The 12,223-nt window shown below is 45.9% G+C and overlaps 1 protein-coding gene across 1 annotated transcript in view; it reads right to left on the bottom strand.

Moving 5' to 3' along the window:
• The window catches only part of slit3 (slit homolog 3 (Drosophila)), a 160,990-nt gene extending 151,417 nt beyond the window's left edge, over nucleotides 1-9,573 (bottom strand). Inside the window, exons 1-2 of the mRNA XM_035407493.1 lie at nucleotides 8,707-9,573; nucleotides 195-266 (exon numbers count right to left, since the gene is read on the bottom strand). Coding sequence (XP_035263384.1) covers nucleotides 195-266; nucleotides 8,707-8,897 — 263 coding nt within the window. The 5' untranslated portion in view covers nucleotides 8,898-9,573. The remainder of the gene's footprint in view (nucleotides 1-194; nucleotides 267-8,706) is intronic.
• Between the last annotated feature and the right edge of the window lie 2,650 nt (nucleotides 9,574-12,223).

Consider the following 12,223-nt stretch of genomic DNA (forward strand, 5'->3'; position numbering starts at 1 on the left):
CTCGAATGAGATATCAAACGAGCCTCCACTTCTCTGCGCGCGCTGACGCTGTCTGCTCTTGAGCACTTGTCTGATTTAAAAAAGGAAATTAGAAATTCATTCATGTTCGCGGCAAGAGGAGCTACAGTATGGCTGACGATCGCACTGATGTTTATCATGTTAAAGCCATGAAACAAAGGAAGATGAGCACTTACAGAACTCGCAGGTTCTTGATCCCAGAGAAGTCCACTTTGGTGATCCGGGAGATGTTGTTCTTGTTCAGGTCCCTGTACAAGAGGTAAAGAACAAAGGGGAGGTGGGGAGAGAGAAAGGGAGAGAGAGATAGAGAGACAGAGAGAGAGAGAGAGATTTTACTTTTTGATATTCCTTTATTGAAACACAAACACTTGCTACAATTACCTTAAGATCTACCCCTACCCCGTCATTACAAAACCCAAAACCAACCTCAGCCCACCTCCCAAAAAATAAAAAATAAATAAAACAAAACCAAAACCCACTACTATACCCCCCACCCCAGTTAACCCAAACATGTCTCAATTTCATCTTCATCATCATCATCAGTGAGAGAGAGAGAGTGAGAGAGAGAGAGAGAGAGAGATTAACAGGTTTATTTATGGCAGTCTCCTGAGTTGAATGTTCAGTGTAAGCAGGCAGCAGGACTGGGGGAACAGACTCGGCACAAACACAGCTCAGCTCCCGGCCCTGAACTCCCCCCCGCCCCCTCGCCCCCGCTCGCCCCCGCCCGCCCGCGCCGCGGGGGGCTGCTCTGCTCCAGCGCCCCGCCAGGCCGCGCCGGCCCTCCTGAGCGGTCCCACATTTTGGCCGCACGCGGCGGCGCTGCAGGTGAGGTCTGACGTCTCACCTGAGTGCGTGTCAGCCCATGTAAATCCACACGTCCCGCCCCGCGGTGCCCGAAACCCGCGTCCCCCATCGCCCGCGCGTAATTCGCACCACATTTCCCACCATGCAGTGCTGCGGGGCGCGTACAAACTCAGGACACAGCCGGAGCGTGAGAGAGGGCGATTATATAGACGTTTCTCTCGGTGGGGGCCTACAGTACCTCAATTGCATTTGATTAGACATTTTTGTGCAAAAAAAAAAAACAGGAACGTTTTCCTTTCTAATCCAAAAGCTTATCTTGTTTTTCTCCACTGTCATTTAATATGTTTTAACTGCTACTCAAAGCATATACAAAGAGGGGACAGAGCACACATATCATATGTGTCCTGACACATTCTCTACGTTGGCTTTGTTTACTGAGGTATTGTCATTCTAGGGGCATTGAGAATAAACACACACACACACACACACAGAGCAACACACACACACACACACACTGAAACACACACACGTACAGAAACACACACACATATCTCCTGACAGCGCAGCAGGGCTCTGTGTGTGTTTCTCATAATGTACATAAACATTTATAAATCTGATTTAAAGGCATATTGGATTTCAAAAGGCTTCCCCGGCGCTGCAGAAGGCGCATGGAGAACTCTAATGGGAGCCACATTGTGGGCTGCGTGGGGACAGGAGCGGAGGCTCTGCTGTCACCCTGCTCTCTCTCTCTCTCCCTCTCTCCCCCCCTTTCCTCTCTCTCCCTTCCATTCTGCCTCCTCTACTGTCCTCACTCTATTGCCCAGTCCCTCTCTCTCAACTCCTCATCCCTGACAGACTCCCTATCTTCCATCGTCTGTCTGTGCCCGGAGTCAGCCAACCAGCTCGCACGAGTCTGCTTACACGTTATTCTGCTGAAGGCGCGACCGCAAACACGGAGTGCGAGTGCATCAGGCCGCTCTCTCCCAGAATCCTTCACTCGCGCCCATTAGAGTGGCACCTCGGCAGAGGTCCCGCAGTGACTAATCACCGCCCTTCCGGAAAAGAGCAGCGTCCCTCGCAGGCCAGCCTCCCTCGTCTGATGAGAGGTAAGCCTGGCCACCCTGTCAGGATGGTGCTAATAAACCGGGACCCTGCGGCAGTCACAAAGCACGTGGTCGCACAGCGGAGCAGAAGCAGCGGAGGCGGCTCCAGGCTGTGTGTTATTTATTTTCTCAGCTCGCAGGGTAACCTTCCCCTGTTTTTGCACTTCACTAATGGCTCCCATGTTCACATGCAAAACAACAATATGCACTTCATCTCAAGGGTCTAAATATGATCTACCCAAATAATGGAGTTATAACAGTCCCTGGCAGCCCTCCTATGGCAATTTTGAAGGTGGGGGCTGGGGGAGTTTAAATATCCCAGCAGCCTTTGTGTGCCCAATGGCTCTTTTTACTGGGGCAAAGGATAAGAGTGATCTTCTAAAATCAATCAACCTGATCCAAGCAGCAGGTCATGAGGCCCAAACGTGCCTAACCCCAATGCCCCCCCCCCCCCCCAAAGTTCCCCCCAGTTAGGCCCTTGAATCAAGCAGCCTGTGGTCCCACAATGCAAACAGCACTTAAAGCCACTAAGCTAACTAGTCCAACCTATAAATGTACTGAACGCCAGCTGCAGCCCCAGCTATGTCTCAAAGGGGTACTTGGAAAGGTATGGAACACAGAAAATTCTATCCTGATTCACTGACCTTTTGTTACAGGACACATTTGGGGCACCCCAGGACTCAAGAACCCTCACCAGGCAAGCTGGAATCGATTTCTGAGGCGTGTTTTGAAAATATTGGGCTTTGATTGCCCATTCTTCCCCCGCTCCCCCCACCCCCCTGACGTTTGTTCACTTCAAAATGCGTCCCTTGTTTTTAATCTCCTTTTCTTGTTTTTGTTTTTAAGCAAAAAAAAAAGAAAGAAAGAAAGAAAATGTCTTTCTTGCAGAACAGATAGGTATGCTTGGTTTCTTTTTCCAAGCCTCAGAAGTGTGTACGGAATCTTAATTGAGTTTCCCCTATGAGGCTTGGAGTGTTTAGCAAAGGTTGGACTTTTTTCCTCTCCTCTCATTGAGAAATTCAGTCCATTGAGTGGTTTAATCTTCAAACGACATTTCGACATACTCATTCAGCAAGTTCGCTGTGCGTCTCCATAAACGAGACACGACTGCGGTCCAAACACCAGTGCTTGAGATTGTTTGATTGCAAAACACATTCTTCCCCTCTGTGCTTTTTTTTTTCTCTAATTTACAAAGAAAAATAGACATAAACACTCAGCCTCCAAACAAACACCGCAAGAGAGATAGGATCGGATTAATAAGAACTGGACTACTACGATTTTACAATCTCTCTCGCATGCCAGAGTAACTTGAAAGGACAGACCTTGTCTAATGCACATTCCTCAGGCCAGCTAGACCCAAACCAACAGATGGCCATTTCCAGTTTATGATATTTGACCATCAATTTCCTGATTACATATTTAAGGTAATTCCTCGCCGTCCCCCTCTTTGGTTTTCTGTGAAACAGGATGTCGGCTGTAATGGGCATATCTGATTAAACGCACATGCAACAGGCGCTAAGGTTTAGCGCTTAGCATATGGGCTGATGCAATGTTTTTACAAGTCTCTTATCTGGATGTAAAGGCTATATCCAAGGGGGAAGGGGGTGGGTGGGGGTGTTGTAATGGCACTGGACCGAATTGCTCCTTGCCACACTTTTCCCCGGTGTCACCCTCGATTTACTGTATTAATAACCGTATTACCATAAATCCGACTAATAACTGTATTACCGTACTCCTGACTCATAGCTATGCATTTACCAAACTCCTAAAGTAAATGCTTGCCGCTCTTCCGACCTGCGGCACGTCTCCTGCTCACAGTCACTGTGTTACATTACAGCTACTTCGCTAACATTACCCTGCGCTTACTAAGAGAACGAGGCCTACCGGGGCTCTGAGACTTCAGGGCTGCTTCAGCACGTGGCCGTTTATTTTTTATTTTTACCATCGTACCGGCGTTGTGGTAAAGGGGGCGTCACGATCTCGTTAAGCGGGGTTCCTTATCCAAACAAGCGCAGATCGTGCAGTTCTCCCCAGACGAGCAGCACTCGGGCGTGGAGGGGGACCACGCCGCGTCAGAGTAACGGAGGAGGACAGGGGCTCGCTCGGCCTCCAATCGCAGCGCGTCGTACTTATCGCACAGCCTCCGCTCTGTTTAGAAGAGCGCCGTACAGAGACCGGCGGGCGGAGCGGAGAGAGGCGAGGGACAGGCTGAAGACGGAGATGACACGAAACCGGAGCAGGCGCCGCCGTGTTTACGAGGGCGGGGGGAGGGCGGACGGGACTTCGTTTCCCAAATATTTTCATTACCGCGCCGGCTGGATGGGCTCCCGGCTGAGAGACACCCACTTCAAACTAAACAGACCTGACAAAAAAAAAAAAAGGATTATTTCATATTCCCCGCTCCGTCTGTTTACTTTCAAAGTTGTTTATTTTCAAACACGGCCCTCCGACGGACCGCGCCGGGTCTCGGGGAGCCAGAATAGTGCGTCTGGCGTGACCCGCTCAAATTAGACCTACGCGCTGAAGACGCGTTTCAGGGGGGGGTGACACAGGCGCAGAGATAGTTAAGAGTAATTACACCCCTCGTAACGACTGCAAACCTGTCCGTGATCTCGCGTCGGTGTTTTATGAGCGCAGAGCTCTCCCTTTTAGCTTGGGTTCCGCAGTCTCGGGTGACGCAGTGAGCTGACTGCGGTTCCCTCCTGTCGGGCAGGACTGCGCTGCTGTGTGAAAGGGAGGGCGAGACACGGCGGGGCCTGCGTGGGACTCACATCCTCTGGGAACAGAGGGACTCACATCCTCTGGGAACAGGCCCCGGAGAGCAGGGCAGAGCACGGCAGAGGTAACAGCCCTGCAAAGCAGCGTTTTGCAAATCAGTACTGCAGCGTTTTTTTTTTTCCCCCTTCCCTTAAGAGCTTCTCCTCATTTAGACCGGCCCACCTCCACTGTCCGCTGGTGGAACAGCGGCAGTTTGGCACTGACGGCCGGGAAGGAAAATAGACCAGCTTTCATGGTAACCAATGAGGTGCACCAAAAGATAAGACACTCTTATCAAAAGATTAACTGCAAGGAAAGCTGCATGTGTGCAATGGTGAGAGGGCTTGTCAGAACCCCAAAAAAAAACTCCAAAATATGCTGCTCCAGAGCCAGGCTCCATACACAAAGCAGTAGCCCTGTATTTCAACAGGATCAAAAAATCAGCCATTCTTTTACTGCTGGCGTGAAGCTGAAATGCGTACTGCCTTTCAGTGGGAAGATTACCCCGCATCGAGACACGCACTCCTGGCAACCTCCCGGTACATTTGCAGGGACTAGCTGCTTGGCGTGAGTGTACTGTTTACTGGGTTGCTAGTTTCTCCGTAGTGTTTAGAACAATTGCAGCACTTACATCATTGTTAAGAAGGCAAGACATATCCGTGTTTGTTACGTGAGAATAAACGTGGCTTTGCAGCCATGAAGAATTGAGAAAATAAAGGAGAGACCAGTTGAAAAATCAATATTCCGGTTGAGTTGCTTTGGTGACAAAACCCCATCAACACAAAACTATCCTTGTTAACCCAAAATGGCCCCAAACCTACAGGCTATCAAAACCAGTCTTGCGTTAAAGCATAACACCCTTGGAAGAGTTATGAACTTCTGGGTCCCCACTACTTTTCTGAACAGTCTCTACAAGGAATTGGACTCCTTTTCTGCAAAATTCTCCGCAGAAAGTGAACTTCCCTTCTGCCACGGCTGGCCTTTGTTCTCTGGGCCAGAGTAAAGCACCTCAGAACATTTTGCCAGGAGAGACTTAACCAGGTAATGGGTGGCCAACATTTCCCAATTTTCAGAAGTAAGGCCTGACTGGCTGCCCACGGGTAATACTAGCAGCTGCCTAGAATGCGTGTGAATATGATCACAAGCCTGTTATTGGCCCAGTTCAGTCAACCGAGGGTCAAAGGGTCTACATACATATATACAGTATATCAGACTATAACGGCATATTTTAAAACCTTTGAATGTCATGATTACGTTCTGTCTGAAAAATCAAATAACCACGATTGAATAAAATTAATCTATTTAATTTCTTTGTCGTGAAAAATCACACCATGACTTCAAGACTGGATAAGGTGAATTCGATTCATTTCTTTTTCGATGAAAAACAAACTTACAGTGTGAAAAGGATAGACGAATACGACCGAGGATGAGCAGAGGAGGGATGGAAAAGCATGGAAGTGCAATCTGCTCGGCCTCCCACACCGAGAGGCTGCGGCAGCGCAGGCTGGTCACAGAGAGGGGCACCGCTTTCCCCCCGATAAGAGCCGGGAAAGAACCGCGCTACGCTAGCAGGAAAACAACCTCTGACACTCCGACACTGCTCCCTGAGCACGGATTCTACAAAGACATCCAAGAACAGTGTGAGTGTGTTTAAGCGAGAGAGTGAGAGAGAGAGAGAGGGAGAGCGGGGGAGAGAGAATGACAGACAGAATGTAAGGGGCGAGGGGGTAGGAAGGGGGGGGTTTGACACTATGCGCAAAGTCAACACTCCAGGGTGCGATGGGAGCGCTGGCGGGGTGTAAATTGCGGCCCTGAGAATTGGACTCCGCTCCCCTCGGCCGCCGCCCGCTTAGCCTCGCACACTCGCGGATCAAATTAATGCAAATGAGATCTGGAGTGGTCCCGCATTGAGTAATCCTTGAATGAATGGTCCCCGAGCAAAGCCAAAAACGAGAAGGCTGTGCCTGGCTCCTCTTCCTGCCCGGTGCCCCCCACACACACTCCCGCCGCGGCCACCCCCCCCCCCCCCCTCCCTTCCTGCACGAGGAGGTTCAGTAAAACACAAAAAGCTCTCACGACTGCCTCCCGTTTGCCCTGGCTATTCGGAGCCACTGAGGGAGAATTAGACAAAGCGAAGCGGAATAACATAAACACTTTTCTAAAAAAGCAGCCCCACGCCCACTCCCTGTACTTATTTATTTTCCTCCGGACGCGAACGCCCCGGGATTGCCTTCCCAAATTCATCGGGGTCCGCCGGGTCATCCAGCCGCCCCTCCTTCCCGTGGGCCGAACCGAACGCGGTCGCTCTTATGCCGCTTCCAAAGAAAACGAACAGATTTGTTGTTGCAGAACCCGAGCCATTGCTTAACCCCTCTGGTCCTCTGGCGGGCCGGTGAGGCGGGATGTAACAGATTCGATATCCGTCACAATCTCGGTGCGATCTCTGCAGGTGAAACCGCACGCCCTCAGGGGGGCGATTGGCCGCGTAAGGCTAAGTTAACTTGGCCATCGAGGTGCCAGATTGGCCGACGTCGACAGGGCTGTTGGGACAGCGGAATTCAGCGCTCAGCCAAAGGAACTCACGGCTCGCAGAGGTTGCCAAGGTACACAAATCCATGCCGTGCGATGATTAATCAGGGGTCCACTTCGTCTTACAAGAGCGAAACCAGGACCCCCCGATTTTCAGCCTCACATCTCTTACTCCTGAGACTGAGACACATTTGAGCCAGTCCGTTTATTGGCAGGTACACACATTCTTAAAGGCGCGACTAACTGCTACTATATACTGATGCACTGAGAACATTTCAGCAAGTTTGAGTCACAACATGAAAGCTGGCACTCATGATCTTGGTCTCCATTGTTTTGCAAGAGATGTGAGGTATGCATGAAAGAAAAGTGTAATTAAATACATCTCATTTAATCCACTGAAGAATCCAATGTCTTATAATACTCTGGGGGTATGTATCTTTGTGTGTATGTGTGCATGAATTTGTGTGTGTGTGTGTGTGTGTGTGTGTGTATGCATGGGGAGGGGGGGGGGCGGTACCCCCAATGCCAGAATTTGTTTTTCAGCTTACCTGTGTACATGCATAATTACCTCTCAGCAGTGATATGCTAATTAAAGTACTATGTGAAACTCAGCTCTCCACGTTCATTACTTGAATTTTAAAACGACAACTCCCCAAAGAGGAAAGTTGTAATTATAATGCAGAAGTCTGGGAGAGCATTCTCAGGTTTTAATCTCACTCATATATTTCTTTTTGCCATTCGGCTGCCCTGAAACTGATGCATTCCACATTACAGATATTGCCCTTATGACGAAACACCAGAACAGTGAGATACATAGCGGTTAATAGAATAGGATAAAGAGGTGATACTGCTATATTATTGCCTTATTACGTTGCAATTACTCATGCTTCCCTAAGAATACATGTCACTGGAAGAATAACGATTGCACCGAAGTAACGTTATTAAGAAGTAGCCTAACGATTACACTGGAATTAATTTCCGCCAGACTCGTGAATTACTACCACTTTTCAAAGAAGAAAATGTTAAGGCTGCAACCCTTTATTTGTAGGCATATGCATAAAAAACCATGGACGCACTGCACATATTCAGATCATTCTTGCAATAGTGTTAAGTAGTAGGTCAGGTTAGAGCGCTTCATCAGCACGTTAATGAGTCTATAAATTCGATTATTGGCTGCCTTGTAGTCTATTCTCCCCTCATCTCTGCAATTCGCCTAAGGTCAAGACAGGTGCTGGACAAGAAAGGTTTTTATAGAGATCACAAACCGTGTTTGAATGAACTCAAAACAAGAAACGCGCTAGATATTAGCCTGTTGTATGTCTGCTGTCGGAAGAATTTTGACATCTCACACGAAACCGGAGTACTTTAAAAGGGACGAGGATTATCGTGTAACGATACAGAAAACAATTGTAAAACAACGTACTACTGGGAAGCTTTCACGCGTAATATATATGAAGAAAAAAGGAAAGAGAAAAAAATTCAACACGCTACTTACAATCTCTCCGCATTCCTCGGGATTCCCTTCGGCACAGTCCTGAAACCTTGACCCTGGCAATCCACATGAGATCCGGAGCAACTGCATTTATGGGGGCATCCGTTCACGGCCACGAAGCAGAGCAATCCGTATATCAGAGCCAAGATCCAGCAGTGGCTCGCCGTCCACCTCCCTCGCGCAGTCGACAGCATGATATCCGTGGTGGCTGCAGGCAGCCTTTGCAACTACAAGACCAGAAACGCTTTCGAAACGAGTTTTTTTTTTTTTTAAAGAAAATCCAGTAGCAATCGGTGGTTCCGAAAAAGTCCCTTGGATGTGACTCAAAGTCGGAAAAAGTGTTGCAATTTCAGTTTAAAAATAAATTAAATTTATTTCTCGCACTTGAGAAACTTTTTATAGAATACTGACGGAAGGTTGCTTTCATTTAAAGTCCCACTCGCGTTCTGCTGTTTCAGCACCATTGAGACAGAAGCCGGGAGAAAATAACAACGGATTAAAAAGGTGACAAGTAACGAAGTAATTTAGAGATGCAAAAATGAGTGTTTTAAAATTAACTCTAGTGGCAGGCACCCATCAACCTCAGTCAAGCACAAACTTTTTTCCCCTCCTTAATTGTTCAAACTTGTGAAAAAAAGTTTTTTCAAAGGTATCACGCATTCGTAAAAAAGAATTTAGATGAAATGCAAAATTATTATACAAAACGGCAAGTTTTTCCTTAAGTTCTTCAGTGAAATCCGGCTGTTAGGTGTCCCACTGCTCCATTCTCATTGATAACCATTAAGAACACCCGAACGCAGTCAAAACTTGAGCGAGCGCGTGTGTAGGCTGCAGTCCACATAGCTACTTCCAACCCCCAAAATCTCTGCTCCACTTTCCTACTGGTTCTTGCTCTGCTGATGTCATTAACTTTTTAGGGCAGAAATTCTCCTCAACATCTTATATGTTTCTGGCCATATGAGCATTTACCAAAATAACACGACAGAGGCGAGGTTTTGAGCAAAACTGACGTATATGCATAGTTAGACCACACATTTTCAGAATGTTCACATAAAAAAGGTTTAATTTCACACACCTTCCACCAAATGCAATGCAGTATAGCTTTTTAGTTAGATTGTATTACTGAAATCGAATGAGGAAGACGTTCACGTATAGCTGAGATTCATCCTGCAAACATTACCGCAATTTGATGAATGGTTTGCACTGTACAACGCCTGTCATTGATCTTTGCTGTTATTGACCGCGAGCTCTTGCGGCGCTTTGTAGTTTGTGTATCTGTCTTAACATTCGTCCTTTTTTCTTGGGGGGGGGGGGGGGGGGGGGGTATTTCTTCAGCGAGGGTATTTAGGTTTAACAGTATCTAGAAAAGGTTGACCTTAGTCTTCTGCACAGTAAAAGTGCAAGGGGTTAATTCAACACTTAATAGATACTTGTCTTTATCTATTAAATATTGATAGTTGATAATTCAACACTTAATAGATACTTGTCTTTATCTATTAAATATTGATAGTTGATAAATAGTGATCATAAGTAATAAATAATTGTCTTAGCACATTCCAGAATGGGACCAAATGCTATGATGTAAGAGTTTTCTACATAGTGAATGCGTATATTTACAAGATATCAGACCGTGATAAACGACCTGTACTGCTGTACATAACCACATTTTAGTGGATATTCTCGTATGACAACCACTTTTCTTTTGAACGCATCTTCGGGCCATTTCTGACTTTGCACAAGTACTCGATAAAAGAAAATGCATTATTTCAACAGAGTATGGTATTGTTATTACAGGTACTGAATATCCCTGCGGTAGCCCATACTCTGATCATCGGCTGCAGTCATGCATCGTCTTTCTTAGTCTTTACCATTTTTCTGTTATTACAGAAAACTATACGAAAGACATGCCGGTATAATTACATGAACATTAATAATGTAGCACATTATATAAACAATGTTTATACCAGAAACACATCCACATAATGAGCATGAATAATTACTTTGGATAAGACGATTTTATCATCTAAGCTGTAAATTATAAATGCAAGTGATAAATATGGCGAGAAAACAGCATTTTACATTCATGTTGCTGGCATATAAATGGGTATCCTATAAGTAGGCTACTCACGAAAAACCTCGCTAAAATATCATCCTTATTAATACGCTCTAAAGTGTGCAAACAATTCTCCCCCCGAGCTGTTCATCTGTTTTCGCAGTTGCAGTGTCCTCTGTTGGTGAGAATGTGCATTTGATTCTAGGGATTCACTTAGATTTTCTCATTTACTAAATCAATGGCGACGAATTGTTGGATTGAAAACGAGATCAGATCAGAAGTGTTAACTTAATTTGCTAAATAAATTCCGGAACCTAGTCATTTCTCCACGGAAATTGCGAAACTAAGATAACCGCACCAAAGATCATACCGTTTGAAACCGAACGCAATCAGCTTCAGTAGGACTTTCCAAAAATGAATAGGCCTACATTAAGAAACAAATTAAGAACGCTGTGCTTCCTTTACCTGTACGAGGTTTGGGTCCGGCTGAACAATAATTGGAAACATGGATGTTTCCAACGTAAATGGTTACTGACCTGACGCCCCGTTGGTATATCAAGTCAGAATTTAAGGCAGGGGACACGTGACAACAGGTTTCTTGATCATTGGTATGGTGTAGTTTTACTGTAACTAGTCGTTGTGCATTGTATTTTCACATTCATTTCTCCATCCAGTTTTCTCTCCCGTCCTGAAGTCAACCGAAGAACGTACGATATAGTATATGGCCATGGGAAGGTATTCATGGGTTAGCAAAGACGTAACGCCTGCCGTTAAACGTTGTGCTATATAAGAGCATTCTTTAAGAGGTTAGACAAGGCTGAAAGCTGTCCATTATGCTCCTGAACATATATAGCTTTTCTGTGATTTGGAATGTTATTTGGATTATTATTGAAATAGTCAAATATGTCCACAGCAGTTAAAATACGCTATTCTATATCAATATTTTGTATGTTGATGTACCATTTGGCTGGTACATTTCTATTTCACGTCAAGATTACAGGAAAATATTTTACTGTACTGCATATTGTGCGCAAATGCATAATTATTTCATATTTTTAAATAATTTAGTGATAATTTTTTGGATTCCAAGTTTCTTTTGCATCAATATTGATAAGGGCGGTGACGGTTAATTGATCACCCTTTCAAAAACTGATGAAATGCTTTAAAACACGTTCTGTTAAGTTCATGCATATGAATAAAGAGCCACATTAGCTGCATGTCAGGCTGTTAGGGATTCAAAATGTCGAAAACGAAACCATCAAAACACGCACATACACACACAGGCACAGATGCATACAAAGCTTAATTTATTTTTGGATCCTAGTTTGGACACCATGAACATGCTGATTAGCAATCTAGAGAAACGAACTTGACAGACCATCATCAGGGGCAGTGTAAATTAAGAAGGGGCTCTTGAATTTTCATACAGAGCCTGACTTCAGTCTCCAGTCATCAGCGCTGCACCTA

The sequence above is a fragment of the Anguilla anguilla genome, chromosome 3 (genome assembly GCF_013347855.1).
Source record: "Anguilla anguilla isolate fAngAng1 chromosome 3, fAngAng1.pri, whole genome shotgun sequence".
Lineage (NCBI taxonomy): Eukaryota > Metazoa > Chordata > Actinopteri > Anguilliformes > Anguillidae > Anguilla > Anguilla anguilla.